General features: G+C 55.5%; 5 protein-coding genes across 5 annotated transcripts; 4 read left to right on the forward strand and 1 right to left on the reverse strand.

Annotated features, from left to right (window-relative positions):
- Nucleotides 1–2,218: 2,218 nt before the first annotated feature.
- Nucleotides 2,219–3,226, forward strand: DICSQDRAFT_46650 (uncharacterized protein; the record flags this gene model as incomplete). Its single annotated transcript, XM_007359791.1, has 4 exons — nt 2,219–2,333; nt 2,391–2,546; nt 2,605–2,648; nt 3,095–3,226. Coding segments are annotated over 4 exons (447 nt in total), but the record flags the coding sequence as incomplete, so codon positions are not given.
- A 1,414-nt stretch (nt 3,227–4,640) lies between these two features.
- On the reverse strand, nt 4,641–7,477 carry DICSQDRAFT_151163 (DCP2-domain-containing protein). Its single transcript, XM_007360155.1, has 8 exons — nt 7,284–7,477; nt 7,159–7,230; nt 6,894–7,104; nt 6,732–6,830; nt 6,519–6,671; nt 6,375–6,466; nt 5,160–6,325; nt 4,641–5,104 (listed from the first exon to the last, which is right to left on the reverse strand). The coding sequence occupies exons 1-8, from the start codon at nt 7,412–7,414 to the stop codon at nt 5,022–5,024; spliced, it is 2,007 nt and encodes a 668-aa protein (XP_007360217.1). The 5' UTR covers nt 7,415–7,477; the 3' UTR covers nt 4,641–5,021.
- A 279-nt stretch (nt 7,478–7,756) lies between these two features.
- Nucleotides 7,757–8,473, forward strand: DICSQDRAFT_164560 (uncharacterized protein; the record flags this gene model as incomplete). Its single annotated transcript, XM_007360156.1, has 4 exons — nt 7,757–8,173; nt 8,229–8,282; nt 8,338–8,367; nt 8,429–8,473. The coding sequence occupies 4 exons, from the start codon at nt 7,757–7,759 to the stop codon at nt 8,471–8,473; spliced, it is 546 nt and encodes a 181-aa protein (XP_007360218.1).
- Nucleotides 8,474–10,340: 1,867 nt separating this feature from the next.
- Nucleotides 10,341–13,078, forward strand: DICSQDRAFT_164561 (uncharacterized protein; the record flags this gene model as incomplete). Its single annotated transcript, XM_007360157.1, has 9 exons — nt 10,341–10,958; nt 11,011–11,196; nt 11,249–11,431; nt 11,486–11,955; nt 12,005–12,050; nt 12,112–12,245; nt 12,299–12,564; nt 12,636–12,716; nt 12,789–13,078. 9 exons carry the CDS (start codon nt 10,341–10,343, stop codon nt 13,076–13,078), a joined length of 2,274 nt encoding a protein of 757 aa, XP_007360219.1.
- A 310-nt stretch (nt 13,079–13,388) lies between these two features.
- DICSQDRAFT_151165 (uncharacterized protein) lies at nt 13,389–16,394 on the forward strand (the record flags this gene model as incomplete). The annotated part of the gene is made up of 14 exons (XM_007360158.1): nt 13,389–13,444; nt 13,503–13,648; nt 13,783–13,906; nt 13,961–14,034; nt 14,167–14,530; nt 14,778–14,967; nt 15,015–15,135; nt 15,189–15,278; nt 15,331–15,471; nt 15,519–15,568; nt 15,620–15,959; nt 16,010–16,085; nt 16,144–16,265; nt 16,321–16,394. 14 exons carry the CDS (start codon nt 13,389–13,391, stop codon nt 16,392–16,394), a joined length of 1,968 nt encoding a protein of 655 aa, XP_007360220.1.
- Between the last annotated feature and the right edge of the window lie 62 nt (nt 16,395–16,456).

Genomic DNA, 16,456 nt, shown 5'->3' on the forward strand with positions numbered 1-16,456 from the left:
ACGGAGCCCATCGAGTGCGTCTCAAGCCAGAAGCACATGTGCATCCCATCTACAAGAGATCTGAGCAAATCATCAGCAGAATTAACGTAGAAAGAAGGCGGGGTGAGGATCGTGAAGGAAAGCAAGACACATTGCCACGTATGCGTCGAAATAGACGCCCTCTTTGACGGTCAGCGCTTTCCATGTCGGGGTCAACGAGAGTCGCTCCCGTCTGTTCCCTCGACCCATGCCCTCTCTCCCTGACTTATCCTCAATCGCTCCAAGCAGCGACTAGTAGCAGCTGTCTATTCCGCGCACACCGTAGTCCTATGAATAGTGCAACCAGGATCTTGCGAGTCTCAAGGCCTCGCACATGCTTTGTGAATATCGTGTACACTGCCGAGGGCTTTGCCCGTACGACTGATACGGTGTTGGACATAGCGGGGACGTTGATAGGGACCGTGTTGGATAGCAAGGGATGCCGAGTCGTTGTATCGCTTGTTCGGCGCCGCGCACCCGTCCTTCGTGAATAGACCTTCGTTGTCTACCTATGAGTAGCTACCGGCACTGGCGATCTGGAGCTGGGCGGTCGACTTGTCGTGCTTGTCATGAGAGCGGGTCTCGAGGCGGGCCTGCTCCTCGGCGATCTGCTCCTCGAGCTCGGCGATAGTGTTGACGCCTGGTGCTTGGTCGCGAGGTGTACACCTCTCGGTGGAATCTGGATCATGCACAAGAATGGTGTCTCGCACTTGACTGCTAGTAGCGACTTGGACATAGCATACATATATCCGCATCTTGTCTAATGAAAAGTAAATGGTATCAAGTAATAGCGCAAGATACATACCTAACTACCATTGCCGGGATCCATCCGCGCAGATGCGAGATGGCCAGATTCCGTCAGGCGAGATGGGAGTTGGCCAGTATTAGGCGGTGCTTGCGGTTTCCGGAAGGGGCAGGCCAGTTTCGGGCGCCGTGGCCATGCGAGACCATGGTTTGCTAGTTTTGCTGATGGACGTCGTTCGCAACGCGACCTGCGCAAGCAGCTGCCGTCCACGGCCAGTTTGGAACTGTTATTCCGTCATGTTCGAATCTGCATTCATCGCTCCCTGTAGAACTCCAGGGAAAGCTTCTTACTTGGTCCTTCTTTCCGAGGTGATGAGGTCATCACCATTCAGTGTGATCTGCGTTTATCCGGTTTTACTTACCACTGCGCACCCGATGCTAGATGCAAGGTCGTGCGTAACACTATGCATATCCGCAACACCGCCGCTGTGTAGCTAGTCGACTTCCACTACCTCTGCTGTTGGGGAAGCGACTAGAAGCCAGTTATGTATCCCCCCGGCTCCTGTCGTTGCTATCGAAAATCTGCTTCTCCTTCAATCAAGCCGCCACCCTGACTATCCTCGGCATGTAACAGCTCCGCGATTCCAAAAGATGGCAGCCTGAAATGCTGCTAACTGAGTTATCCTATTTCTTGTCATCGACGCCGCAGTTCGACTGGCTGACCGTACTTACTGCCCGCCAGAAGCGTCTCATCTTGAGTCTCCCTGCAATATCTTTGAGGCCATCTCAGACTCTCGCCTTCTGGTCCTCGACATCACGACTCTGGCGGACATACCATCTCCGTGCCCCGACCTTGTCCGAGTCATCAGTCATGAACTTCTCTGTTCATCTGCTTCGATGTCCCAGCGCTCTCTTCAGCTCTTCTGTTGCCGGTTCGGGCGCGCCGACATGTCGCACCTGCCGCTGCCTATTCGGGAGCATTTTGTTGGCCAGACGCGACCGATTCTCGAGCTCGCTGCAGAGCCAGATCTCACAGCCTCTCCTGCGTCCGCTGCCTCCGCTGCCTCCGGCCTTTCCATGCTACCCGACCTCCGACCCGTCCGGGGACTGCACTGACGTGCACCGATTGTGGTCAGTTGCGTCGTTCAGAGCGAACGAGTCCGGCGCCATGCAGGGAGCCAACTTCGAGACATTCGTCCTCACGAACAGCACCCTCAGCGCCTGTTTTAACAGCAACGTCGCTTGGCGTGCCCTGCGGTCAGGGTAGTGTCCCCGTTGTCGGCGTCGACATTCAGAGCTCAGACAGCTGTCGAGTTCGCAGCAGCACACAACCTCCGCGTGGTTTTGAAGGGTACCGAATGAGCGGTAGACGATCCCCTCGCCTGAGCGCCCCTTCTACATTCCTCGTCCATCTTCTTGATGGTGCTCATGATGTGCTAACAGGCATCATCTATCTGGACGAAGCACGGCTCGGGGTTCCTTCCTTATCTGGACGCACAATCTCAAATGCATCACATTTCACGAAACCTTCAGACTTACAGGCGCACCCACGTCGGAGACACATGACAACGGTCAGGCGCGACCCTGCGTTATACGGTCCAGTGTATGCTTACGGTATTTTTCCGTAGCTGTTGCGCTAGGCGCTGACGTTCAATGGGAAGAAGCATACAATGCCGTCAACGCGAAAGATCGGGTCGTGGTCGGGGATGTTTCTGCCGGAGGCACCGTTGGCGCCGCAAGCGGCTGGATAATTCACAGTGCATCGTCTCCGACGTTTGGACTGCGTCCACTCCGACTATCCGATTAATGCGGGGTCTCCCGCGCCAGTCACGGAATTGACAGGCGTGGACAATGTGTTGCAGTTTGCGATGATCAGCTCAAACAGAGTGTTTACAATTGCACGCAACTGGCTACGTAGCCACGAATGCACGCAGTCGCGCGTTCGTTTTCGCAGTTACAACACAAGCGTGCAGTCGTGTAATCGCGGAGTCGGGTAAGCGACGCCAAGTATCCTATTCTTAGCTCTTAGTGGCCCCTGCAACAAAGCTCTTTCCTTGCGCAATGTAGATCGACCATAATTCAAATGTTCTCTACCATTAATCCAGTTCTCAATGCGCGCAAAACGAGTCTACTCAAGGGCTTTGCAGGATGTATAGACTTTGGCCTTGCCCTTCGCCGAACTCCTGCCGGAGGGCGCTCCAGTTACAACTTACAATAGACGCGCAGTTACACGACTGCTAGTAGTAACTGCGTGGCTGCATACACACAGAGCTTGGCGAGCTTCGCAATGAATCGACTGCGTGAATACGTGGTTACGCAGCCTGCTACGTAGCCAGTTGCGTGCAATTGTAAACACTCTGGCTCGAACGGGACAAACTTCGTCGCTAACCTCTTCTTCGCTCTCAGAGGCGGAGGCGGGGGCACGTATGGCGTCATCATCTCGGTCACCGTACCAGAGACATGAAGACGTCCCGACCGTGGATGCTTTGTTCCGGGCGTCGACGAACTTAATGCCTCGCCGACCACTCCTGTGCAAAGCTTGTTGACTAAACTGGTGAGGGTACATCCCCAGCTATCAGATGACGACCGGGCGGATTTCGTGTCGCTCCAGCCCGATGTGACAACCGTAGGGCTGGGTCTTTCGCCCACCGTATGAGCGCGGATGAACAGCACCGTGGACGCAGCGAACGCAAGCATTGAACCATTCTGCGCCACCGCGCAGACAATTGCGCCGAACAGCTTCGGCGCCGTTACGTTCACCACCGCGCAAACCGTTCTCATTCAACTTCTTGGCCTGGTTCACGGCCTTCTTCCCGGCAGCTACGGTTACCGCAGGCATGAACTGCGTGGGCGGCCCCTTGCCCCGCGATGTCATTCCGGGCCAGCCAGAGCACGTCGCAGAGACGCTAGTGGTCTCGTCATGCTGTGAGCCTCCAAACCGGAATCTTACTTTCGTCCTAGACTCGATCGTTGATCGTTCACGCATTCTATTTTCCGTGCGCCATAGCTGGTTGGCGGTGGCGCTGTCTAAAGTGGATCCCGATGCGATGGGATGAACTCCGCCTGGCGCACGGCTCTTGTGCATGCGATCTTCTCCAAAGGCTGGGTAGAATGCACCCCAGTTGATGTCATAAACCATATGATGGACGAGCTTCGTCGAGGCTAACATGTCCGGCGTCCGGCGCTTACTTCAACGAGGTGCGGTGGGGCAACCCGTGTTCTCATTGTACATACTCGCACTAACTTTGTTTGTCAACTACCATTCGCCAGGCTTCTCTGGTCGAGTCTGAGCCCCTCCAGGCTTTCTTCTGCAACCACCGCGATCGGCGGAGGGAGATCAAGGCGATCTATGACCCTATCGACATGTTTGTGGTTCGGGAAGGCATAAGTAGGTTCGGATGAGTGGACGCGGACCTCGTGCAGGGTCTACATTGGAGCTGGCCCAATGCGGAGATAGGGGTGTCACCCAATGATTGTGTACCATGGCGCTGTGGTATGCCGTATAAGAACAGACGAGGGTATGCTACGTATGTACCGCCTAGACAATACCCAGACGAGCGTAGACAGCATTGTACTTGGAGCCTACCATGAGGCGCGGCCTCGCAGGGCAATAGACGTGGGCTGGAAAGGAAAGGGAAAGGAAAGGGTATGCTGTGATACGGTCAACACAACAGTGGATTGCGACGTTCGACGAACATAAGCAGACATTCGAGCACTACGCTACAAAACTACAGATGACGTACGCGATGTTACTAAGGGACTGCGACAACGAACTGGAACGAAGAGTAAGTGACATAGGTATAGCGAGGATGTCATGATTCGAAAAAGACGCACGAAAACCGTGTTAGTCTGGGAATCGAGGAAGATAACGGGAGAAGGGAGCGAGCGTGACGGAGAGCGATACGGAGATGGCAGAAACGGAGATCGGAAGGAGGGGACACGGACCATAGCTAGCCTATGATCGAAGCGGAGCAGGATAAGAATCAGAAAGACGAGAAAATTGGACTACAGGCGTGCTGGGATGTGAGAGGGGAGGGGGTACGCTGTGGCTGCACTGTCCATGCACGAAAGCAGATGCGGGCGGGGAAAGTGGGTGTTTGTGCGTATAGGGTAGGACAGGATAGAGGAGATATGGACATGCAATATCAACAATAGACAGAGAACCAATACTATGACTGACTGTATCAATACAGGAAAGTGAGAACGCGCTGCTCAGCTATCATCATCATTATCTAGGGTCGGTACTCTTATTGACTAGTTCACGCCCGGTATCCGGGGCTCGGTGCGTTAAGAATAGATAGTAACTGAGCATTGTTGGTGGCTCTGATGGCATTATTATGAGCTACAATGAGCAGATTTAGCGAAAAACATCCGCGCAGAATCATGCGTGTACTCACCGATATGAGGTGCAGCATAGTGGGGAGGAGGGACAGTGCGCAAAGGACTGGTCGGCGCCTGGAGCAATGCAGGATACATCGGCGGAGGCGCGAAGGATGATGCCGAGCCGTGGCACGGACCGCTCAATGGCAGCATGGCACGTAGCTGATGCTCGTTCATGCTCTGTCGAGGAATGGCCGCAGGAACGAAGGGAGGGAGGTGATAGGCATGACTGGTCTGGGGACGGTTCATGAACACATCTGGAGCTTGCCCCCGGTACGCGGAATGCAGGTCTTGCGAGCGGGGCATGTGTGGTGTGGGAGAGGAATAAATGACCGACTGGTCGATGGTGGGTGGCGGCACGGAGGGAGGCTGAAGAGGTACGTAGGCAGGCTGGGATGGCGCCGCCATAGGGGAGCGATGACCCATACGAGAAGTAGCCCTATCCGACTCTTGAGCCACGCTTTCCAGTATAGAGATGTACCGCATCTCCTTGGCTATGTTGCGACTATGCGAGAGGTAAGGAGAAATGTCTGCCGTCGAACCACGACGCGCATGGCCGCCGCCTACCGTGCCAAGAGAAGGTGATGTCGCGGACGATGTACCAGAAGAGCTACTTTGCAAGGGGGTGCGCCCGGGAGACTGTGGAGGTGGGATAGCTGCAGAGACGGTCGAGGGCAGCTGTACAATGGGTGCAGACATTTTGGCCGGCGCGTGAGCAGACCAATCCGGGCTCTCGCAAGGCTGAGCGGGTAGAGCTTGACGATGAGAAGCCGGGACTGGCACGGGTAACACCTCAACTGGCGGAGTCTGAGGCTTGCCCGTATCGTCCAATGTAACGGATGCGGCAGACCGCATCAGTCCACTAAGAAGAACGGCCAGATGGGAGTCTCCCGTATTGAGGGGGATGGGGTCGGCCTGTCGAGCAGGGTCGGGCGTGGCGGTGCTAATGCTTGACTCGAAAGTCGAGTCATGAACGCGAGCAGCACTGTACTGGGGGGAAGGCGTGTGGGGTTCTGCAGACGATGCTTGAGAGCTTAGCTCTTGAGCGTTCTGATCCTGCGCGGCTGCACCATCCTCCTCGCTAGAAGATTGAATTTCTTCCTTAACATTTTGTACAGGGGGTTTGGGTATTTTGCGCGGGAGATGATGGGGCTTGCGGTCATGAATGAAGGCTTTGAGAGGACTATGGAGAGATGAGCAGCCGGGAGGTGCCAATGATTCCACAGACATACCCGATGAATGGCGAGATGAGATAGAACTTGCCAGGCACAGTTCTGCCGCGCTTCCAAGTCGGGAGCTCGCTCAATCGGAACCAAGAGATTTTCTAATCGGGCCCTCAGATTAGTGTTTTCGAACACATCATCAACCACACCCACGCTGATCTCCTTCCTCGTCCTTGTCTTGAAGGGGTAGTCTTCCGGCACTCCAGGGACTATGTACAGAGAGATCGACTGCTCCTTAATGGACATCTGCAGGACATTGTCGGGGTCTAGTTGCTCCTCTAGGTCATATCCAGTTTCTTCGAGCACCTACAGGTACGCCGGAATGAGGGGTGGTGCACTATGGAGCGCACAATAGGAGGGTCTCACCTCGCGAATGGCACAACGATGCTTCGGTTCCTGCTCATTGATCTTGCCTTTCGGGAAGCCCCATCCTGCTGACGATTTCCAGCCCTTGACGAGCACGACCTGCGGTAAGGGGGACATTCCTTACGTAAGCGAGAGATTCTGTGGTATTGTGCTGCGACCAACCTTATCCCAGGTGTCGTTGAGCATGATTGCGCCGCACACTGGCACGCGAGTCTTGTACTTCATGAATTGTTCAAAGGAGCGGTCGTGATCTTCTGCCCAGTGTGCGAGAAGAGGGCATGCGCGGAACAGAGCTTCGGAAAATGTCTTGAGTGTGTAGGATGGGAACTTGGATGGGTTCTGCTCTCGAATGAAGTCTTCGTAGTACCAATGACTGTGGTTTGTGGTGTCAACTGAGTTCCGAGGATGGATGGGCTGGTCTACTGACGCTTGTTCCACCTGGAAGCAAACTCTCTCGACCGACGCGAGCTCCTCTTCAGGGAGGTTGAGGATGAAACGACTAAAGGCGTTCAACATATTGGTTGAGGAGAGGATTTGTGGTGAAAGACGCACCTGGACAGGTCCTCGAGGACCTCATCTCTACTGAGATCAGAATACTGAACAGTCGCATACGCGTGTTCGTGGGATGATGACGCTTGTGCGGCTGCATAGAGCTCTGGCGATGATGAAGATGATGAGGCCATGTTGAGTGGCAAAGGGGGGAGGAGGGAGAAAAGGCGATAGAATGGAAGGAATTGGGTCAGAGCGCGAGAGTGTGGGCAGAGACTGTGGTAGTTGGTGGCTGGAGAACGAACGCCTGCCGAGCCAGGGCAATTGGCTCCCTTGGCGCCGCCACAATCGAAACAAGGACAAATCTTCTGCTCCGTCTCGTGGCCCAGTACTCGTCTGGCCCTGACATCTGCCCGAGCCTGTTCAGGTTCTGGCGCAGCAGCTTCGATCGAAGCTTGCCATCTCCGTCCTTTCGTTCAGGCTTGCGTTCGGTACTCCAATTGTCGTCTCACCTTCTATCTCTGTGCGCGTCCGACATGGCTTTCAACCTTTCAGTCAACCCCACGGCTGCCCAAGCCATGGGAATTGGCGACGGTGTCGCGCTCAACAACGAAGCGTTGCGTCTCGAGAGCCAGGGTGACCTCGCTGGTGCAGAGCACAAGCACCTTGAGGCCATAAGTGTCAAAGAGGCTGGTCTTGGCACTGACCATTCTACGACTGCCGTGTCCTACAATGGCCTGGGTGAGCTCTATCTCAAGATGGAACGGCGTGACAAAGCGGAAGAGTATCTCACTAAAGCCCTGCGCGTCCGCGAGCATTGCGGTCCTGCTGCTGACCTGGCAGTCACCCGCGACAACTTGGGTAAGCTGTATGAGATGAAGGATGACCTGCAGGCAGCACAGGACATTCGCCTTGAGGGCGCGCCAGACAACATTGCATGCGGCAACTACAACGTGAGTGCTCGTGTCTTCCTTAGGTTTCGCCTTCGTTTAATCCTTCCCCCTCCAGTGTCTCAAGCTTCAGAATCTCCTGAGTAGCTTATCGAAGTGTTCGGCTTGCAAGGTATGCTTCCGAGCATGCCGCGTAGAATTCTTCAGTCTGCTCACTTACCTTTCAGGCCATCCTGTATTGCTCTCAAGCCTGTCAAGTCAGTTCCGTCTTCGGTACATCCCTTCTAAAGTGGCTCTTACCATCGTGTTTCCACACAGAAAGCCGACTGGAAACGGCACAAGAAGTATTGCCGGCGCAGGTAGAGGTTTGATCGCAGCAGACTGGTTCTTGGAAGGTAAGTATATCACTCCGCGTTACAACCGGTCGGGAAGCTGAGCTCTTGTCTTGCAGGCTACCCTCCATCACGAGGAATGGTTGAGGCGATTTTTGTCTCCTTTGTGTCCTATAGACCAAATGGGGCTCGGGTACCGTTGTACGAGAATTCTCCGTTACCAAGCACTTTCCTTGCCCCGGACTTTTAGCAACATTGGACTTGAATAGGCGCAATAGCTCCACGTCTACAAGGTGCAATCTTTGCCCCAGTCAGGATAGGTAGCTCACCATCGTGACGATTGAATCAGTTCCGTCTCGTCGACCAAGTGGTCAACCGCCGTAGCTGACGATAGCTTCAACCAGTCGTCTGTGGTAAGCGTTCGCAGCCACTATAAAGTGCGCACTCACTCTGGTTTCCCACGCCCTTCAGCCACACCACTGGAGCCTCCGCATTGCTTTGTGCACCATCCATGATGGACAGTGGTGAACCGAACGTCGCCATCGCCTTGAACATCAGCGAGGGCGCGAAGTTCATAGACCATGTGTACCTGAACCAGAGGTTTGGCGATTTGAAGCGGGCCGAGCGAGCATATGGGGTCCATCCAGACCCGGGAGCAAGGCCCCGGGAAAGACTACTACCTCACCGTGATTCCTACAATGCGCTTGGGAACCTCTATGTGGCGAGGGGGAGGCGTAGGGGCGCCTCAACAAAGCGTTGGTTATCTGTGTCATGAACAGTCTGTTGGCTGATCTCGCTGTCGCCCGAGACAATTTGTTGGGAATTATCCAGATGAATGGCAGCCTGCGGGCGGCGGATATCCGTCGCAAGATAGCCCAGATAATGTTGCTTGCAGCAACTGGCGCAAGTACCTCACCTTTCGTTTCGCATTCGCCACTCATTACTGTCAGTGCACCAAGTATACGAACAGTCTAGCGCGATTGTGGCAATGCATCGACTACGAGATACGTACCACGTTGATACTGCGCCGTAGAGATCAGTGTCCGAAAGCGACTTGGACAGGCCACGCGTTACTGAACATTGCGCTCGTACTCACTCCGTTCAGGACGCCGACTGAACAAGGCGCAACCAATGCTGCCGTCCCAATGGTTGCGCGCAGTTATCGGCCCCTACCAGTGAGACTGGTGCTTGTTTTCGATTCTTTCGCACTTAATCTGATATCGCTTTGCGTTGTAGAACTTCAATCTCTGTCCATCGCGAAGGCGGCGCTTTGGGGGTGCTGACGGGAGGGTCTGTAGTGCGGGCTGTGATAGTTTCGCTTGCTCGAACACCACCCCTGTGGGGTGTCTGCTTCAACCTGTAGCGAGTCATGACTCACCTGTATTCATGGATCTGGAGTTGGGCTGAGCGACGCGTGGAAGCAGTGGATATCCCAGTGGCTGGTCAGGAAGTCGTGGGCGAGGAACCTCAGCCACAGCGCGGCGCGGCGCGTCGTGCCGCGTTTGTTGCAAAAACCACGTGCGCGCGGCGTCATGGGCGCTTCATGGATATAGGACCGGCGCCCACTGTGTGGCAGACGGAAGCGCCGCAGACTCGGAGAACACATGCATACTATCATAGTGAGGACGTAGAGGCGACTCTTCTGCTTGTGTTCAGGGCTATGCATGCACTCAACAGCGCTGTCTGCTTTGCGCTATACCCACGGCTATGTAGATGACCTCACGACGACCTGCACGTCGCGTCGACGATCTCCTGTTCAGGAACATAGTGGACAGCACGGACCGGATATAAATACGACACTAGCATCCCGAACTCAACAGATAAAGTGAAACGCAGTGCGCCCTGTTGACGTCTCTTCCGCGCTCTTCTCGATACTCCAGTCTACCAAATAGATCTCTATGAGTGGCAGCGGAGTGCAAGATACAGGACTTGTGCGCCGTCCACCCGTGCATCCGTCACGGTCGTCCGCATCAGTGTCGCCTTCAAGCTCCTCTGCCAATGTAGCGTTACGCCCCCCCATCCACCCCTCGCGCTCGTCTGTGAACAGTTCTGTTGGTAGCTCCAGTCCGAGCGCTCTGCCTGCTCCGCCGCCATACGCCAGCCCTAACTTATCGCCTGCACCCCCTCCAACCGCACCCAGACTAAGCCCAAAGGCACCCCCAACCCAGCTACCTCCCAGAGACTTCCGTCCAGAGTCGTCTTCCTCCCACCTTCCTCCTGCCAGTCCTGTCACCCAAGCGACACCGTCTCTGCCTCCCCGGCCGAGCGCACCAGCTGCAGCTGCCGTATCTTCGCCACCGCTTTCATCTTTCACGGCTTCAGAGGAAGATTCGGGGTCCGAATCGGACTCGGAGAGCGGTGCCGCTACACCCACACCAGAGCTCGGGGGAGGGCCGTCCACAGACACCCTTGGGACTCCGATAGAGTCTAAGGACGAAGAAGAGCTGTCCGAGATCCAGCTGCGTGAGCTGTACGATGACGAGGAAATCGACAGGTTCCTGAACCTGTTTTCTTCGGTGAGTCTTCAGCTTGTATGCGCAATCTTGCCAGCATCTCAAGCTGCCATAGTATGTCCGGGAAGTACGAGCAACGCAGCCGGCGGGTGCTGGACCCGGCCGTGGCGGGGAGCCTGCGTCCGCAAGTGCTCCTGATATCACGGAGCACGGTCCTTCAGTCCCGTCTCCCTCCACAGCGAGCCTGGCACCGCCCACGAAGATTAATTGGGACAGACCAATTTCAGAAGCGATCGCAATGGTAAGTGCGTCCGCGCAATGGCAAGTCCCATGCTGAACCAGTGTGGCGTCAGGAACTCGTCGTTCCCTTATTGCCTCCTCCCCGTGCCCCCCTTCCAAATTTCTCTATAGGACGATTGAGGCAGACGGCACAGCGACTCTATGTGGCGCTCGAGCCGATGTACACTCGGCTTGGCGTGCCGTTGCTCAGGCTCGCAACGTGGACGGACCCCAGGCAAAGCTTCGTGTACTGCGCTGTGTGTATCCTCAACTCGGTCGCCCGGATCGTATTCTAACTAACTCCTCTTCAGCTCTACTGGATACTGTGGTACCATGGCTTGCTACTGTCTGCTTTCGCTCTGGGCGTCCTATACGAGCTCGTGCGCAGGAAGCTCCATCCTTATCCCAGTCTAGCCGAGCTTCGGGAGCATCGGCGTAGCATCGACCGATCACAGGCCGTCGGCCGTCTGCTCGCTACCCGCTTGGCGAATGCACCCTCTTTGGGTGTTCGAGACGTCTGGGACATCTTCGGGGACTACAGACATCTACGGAAGCTGAAGAAGGCGAAGAGGGAGGCTGCTGGAAAGATTGGACCAGACGCCACTGAGGAGCTTGTCAGCGGGGATGACACTTCCACCATCCGTAGCGCATCCCTCAGCACTGGCGATTTGCCTCAACCCCAAGACGGTTCAGCACAAGAAGCGCAGGAGGATGCGGATCTGAAACGTCTCGGTCTCTTCGTCATGAACGAGACCGCCGACTTCCTGGAGCGTATCAAGAAGTACGTGTGCTCTGACTCCCCGGACGACGTCTAGTTAACTATCGTTCAGCATCTTCCTGTGGCGCGAGCCGACAGCTTCGGTTATCTATGGCACGGTACGCATCAGATCGAAATAGGAATGTGCGTGGGCGGCCGGCTGCTGACCGGCCTCCGCAGGTCATCCTAGGGTGGTTCCTGTTTGGCTTCTTGCCCGCACGGTATCTCGTGAAACTTGTGGGAGCCGTCGTAGGGGGAGTCTTCTGGCATGTCATACCTGTCGCGGTGGCGATCCCACCTTCTGAGAGGAATCGGTACGTTTTGCTCCAGCAGAAGACTGCAGACGCACACCCTGACTTGATTCTAGCTTCCCGTCGCCGCTGTCGATCGTCCCCACCGACACTGAATACGCCATGGAGCTCATCTCGCAACGCGTGGCTCGGGGGCTGCCTGTCAAAGCGAGGCGGAAGAGATTCGGAAGGCAATCTTCCAAGTCGAGCCTGTTCGAGGCCGAAAGCGCCCTGGGACATGGAAGCAGCTCGTCCGTCGACTGGAAGAAGGTCGGCGAGCGGATCGCGACGACGAAGGAGATGGCAGGCGACCTGAAGGGCATCTTCCGCGATGGACAGGCGAGTGCATCGCGCGCAGCCTTGCTCGGTCTGATGATGCATGCTGAACACGTCTCGCGCAGTGGAAGAAGGCAGACAGCTGGAAGGCGCTTAACCCGCTGGCGTCCAAGACGGTAGCGACGCATGGCGGGCTCGAGCCGTGCATCGAGACGCAAAGTACGTCCACGGGGTCTTCTGCAGCTGTGCCGCATACGCGTTTCGGGCCGTTGAAACGAGGTTGATTCGCAGCGTTCCCCGCAACGACGAGAGCACATGGGCCGGGTTTGATCACCCTGACATCGACAACGCTCTTCTTCACTCCTTTGTTATCGTCCCATCCCGTGCTGACGATTGAGCTGGCCAACGTCAGCGGCGTAAAGAAGACGAAGCTGACGAAGGGGCTCGATATCCGCTACTCGTACCAGTCCGAGTCCGGGCGGACAGAAGACAAGGAGGCGTCATTCCAGCTGGTCGGTGCCCGCAGCGAGCTGTTCGCCCGTCTGGTGGGCTCAGGAGGGAAGAAGTGGGCGAAGGTGTAGGCGGAGTGTGGATTGTCTTGCTGTCGTGGTAAGAAGAAACTTGCGGCTTCTAGGACGCGTGCTGAAGGTGTCTGGTTTGGCAGCTCGCGTTGACATGTTGTGTGCTTCTGTTGTACTTGACATGATGTACATCTAGGACTTTTCCCGATGACGCAACGAATCAATCAAGGAGAGCGACGAGTCCGGCGGTGACGGCCGGGCCGAGGCGTGGCGTGCTGCAGCGACCATTCTACTCGGAAGCGGCCCAGCTGCAGTAGTCATTACACTGGGACGCAGACCTTCTCTTGCGCTGTCTTGTCCTCTATCCGTCATGTTCTTCTCAACTGACCTCTTGGAGCGGAGGGATAGCGGCTATGGTCTTTTGTGGTACGTGCATCGTGCAGCTCCAGCGTTCCGGGAAGCCTGTCGACCCCTCTTGGTGAAGGCTCGCAGCAACCCTAGGAGCAAAGTCGTCCTTCAAGAAATTGCCCAAGCGTTCCGTCTTGACTGCGGACATATCCCAGCTATGCGGCCTCATTGCCCAACCGCCCGAGCCTCTTGCATTGAGGCTTTCGAGCAACCTGATGGTTGGTGCCGCTAGGTATGCTCTCGACGCTTGCGTTTGATTCCCGAGGCAGCGCTCACGCACGCATATATCAGGGTCTACAAAGGTAGACAAGACCTGCGGCTGTTTCCATTAGGCTGACCGCTGCATGTGGCCGCAGTCAAACAAGAGATCTTCCTGACCGATGTGACGTCGTGTTTCAATGCGTTGAAGAAAGCCGTACAGGATTTCGCGACATTGTCTGCTGCCGCAGCAGAGCTTCAGATGGGCCAACCGAGCTTGCGGTACGCTACATGCCCTTGGATTGGGTGCTTGACTCAGTGACGTTTCACATGCAGTCCGGAAGCCTTGACTCTGGTTGCAGATCCAGGAGCTGCCTTTGGCATAGCCTTCGAAAACGTGTTCGCAGTACGTTATTTCAGTGCATTCCCCCCCAAACACCCATGTATCCTCATCTTATGTAACCTTAGGCGTGGGATGAGCGCACACAAGAAGGTACGACAGTTACCCAAGCATTTCAACTACATCATGACACGCGATGTAGATGAGGACGGCGAAGAAGGTTCGGATGATGAATTCGACCCTAAGTCGAAGAAGCCCAAGTCGAAAGGCAAGCAGAAGCAGAAGGACGCGTCGACCTTGGTAACAGCGGAGCATCCCAGGGCGCTGCATACTCTTGAGGAGAATCACAATTACCTTTTGGCCGCCGCGCTTGAGGCGTCACTGAGCGGCAGCGTCCGGGGAGGGACGGGCATTGATGCTTCCTCTTCTGCAGTGGACGGCCAGTTCGGATTTGACGACAGCGTGTTCGCATTCCCCGAGAATGCTGGTGGTCTGGATATCGGCGATGAACTCGCCCGTGAGCTGGGGGAAGGTTGGGGGGTCCCTGTGTCGGCTTCCGGGGCAAAGTACGTGTGCCCACTTGAGATTTGGACGCCCTGATGGATATCCCTAACCTGACCCCTGCAATGAAGCCAACGTCTCCAAGGCGAGGATGGTTATCTAGATCCGTTCGGTACAAATGTGCAGCACGGTCTAGGAGACGACTTCCAGTTCGACATCGACCAGAATCTCGATATGCAAGTACCCGATCCCCGAAGTGCGTGATGACTGCCATCTTGGTGTGACTCCTATGCTAAACTATGAAACAGGCAGCTTGCCACCGTCCGGTTCTGTGATTATTGACATGGCAACTTTCAGCCCGCGAGCCTCAGAGGCTAACATAGACCAAGCAATTACGATGGCTCCTGGAGAATGCGAGCCTAGAAAGCCTGTGCAACGCAAGGCAAAGCGCGTCAGATTGCTTCTAGATACCCGAACTGAGCTTACCGATGATGAACTAAAGGTAAGACCACCGTGTTTCGTTCCCTACCTTGTAACGAACTCGAGCAGAGTGCTCGCGCGAATTATGTGGAAGACCAAGAAGCTCTGAAGCGGGAAATTGCACAGAAGAAAGCAGAAAAGGATAACAGCGGGGTCATAGAAGAAATGATCTATGGCGTACCTAAAGGAAGTGAGTGCAAGTGCGGCGGCCACGCAATGCAACTCATGAGTCATCTTTGCCAGTCGAGGCACCCTTGCTGGTCGACTTCTGGCTCGCAAACTTCAAGTTGCACGTAAGAGCCCACTCTGGACGGCTTCATCTAGAGATGGAAGGTAAGCCAAGCTCATGCGGTGTTTTGGCTCCTGCAGTTGTAATCGTGCGCAGGTGAGCCACCGAGGAAACGACAAAGAGTCCAAGATCTGGATGCACAACCCTTCTTTGCGGGATTGGGTCGAGACGCGTCTTCGCCTCGGATCGATGACTATCAGATGGACGTTGACTGGAGCATGGGGATAGAGGACTTTGGTGAGCTTTGGTGAATGCAATCGTGCGATAGGCTCACCTTCTCCTAGCCCACGCTGGCGACGATAGGAATCTAGACTCCAGATTGCGTTCCTCGGAGGTTAGTGTCTATTTACACACAGAGGATTACATACTGAACTACGCTCTACAGGAACCTGGTCAAGCCCGTCATGCGTCGCGGCCGCCGTCTGCTCTGGGTAGTCACTTGGCCTTCGATCTGGGTCCTACACAGGACGTGATTTCGGGCTCACAGCGTAGCGCTTTCTTCCCTTGGGACCATGCTGGGCCAAGCTCCTCTGCAGGCGGTGCACCTTTCTCCGTCTATGGAAGTGACGGGTTGAGTGGTCTTCGTCCCGGTAGGAAGCGAGTCAGTTCGGCCAGCAGCAGACGGGAGAGTCTTCTCCTTCCTCCGGGTGGTAACACTGTCCCTCCCTCTCCGATGGACCTGGGCTTGAGGAGCTCTCAGATAGGCGAAGACTTCCAATTTAACAGTAGGATACTCACTCAAGACCTTCTCTGAATGTTTGCTGATATGTCACAGTTCCGGAGGAAACGCAAGAAGAGTCGCAGCAGTCAACCGTCCTGACCCTTGAAAAGAACTCCTTCAACTTCCTAGAGTAAGTGGCCTTATCAATTCGAATCATATGTGTGCACTCTTCCAACGAATTGCGACAGGTACGCTAAGATGCAGCTGAGGGCGTTCCCCTCAGCAACGGCCGAGGTTAGCTTCGACGACGTTGTGCCGAAAGCGACCAGTACGCGCCGCGTCGCCGCCGCGGCGTTCTATCACTGCCTTGGTAGGTGGTCGATGGACAACAACGTAGCGAGCAACGAGATTGACTTGTTGTACAGTGCTCTCGACGAAGGATCTCGTGAGTGTAAGCCAAGATGAGCCGTACGCCGTTTTGAAGATTAGAGTGAAGTGATCGGACGACGCCTTGCGATCAGATCTGTCTGATTCGGACCACTCGCATGTCCCGGATTTGCT

Source organism: Dichomitus squalens (genome assembly GCF_000275845.1).
Source record: "Dichomitus squalens LYAD-421 SS1 unplaced genomic scaffold DICSQscaffold_1, whole genome shotgun sequence".
In the NCBI taxonomy this organism is placed as follows: Eukaryota; Fungi; Basidiomycota; class Agaricomycetes; order Polyporales; family Polyporaceae; genus Dichomitus; species Dichomitus squalens.

Coding starts and splice junctions, on each gene's coding strand:
- DICSQDRAFT_151163 (XM_007360155.1), bottom strand. CDS start 7,414: ATGGCCTCATCATCTTCATCATCGCCAGAGCTCTATGCAGCCGCACAA. Junction 6,831..6,893: donor TCAACGACACCTGGGATAAG/GTTGGTCGCAGC, acceptor CCCTTACCGCAG/GTCGTGCTCGTCAAGGGCTG. Junction 5,105..5,159: donor CTATGCTGCACCTCATATCG/GTGAGTACACGC, acceptor TGCTCATTGTAG/CTCATAATAATGCCATCAGA.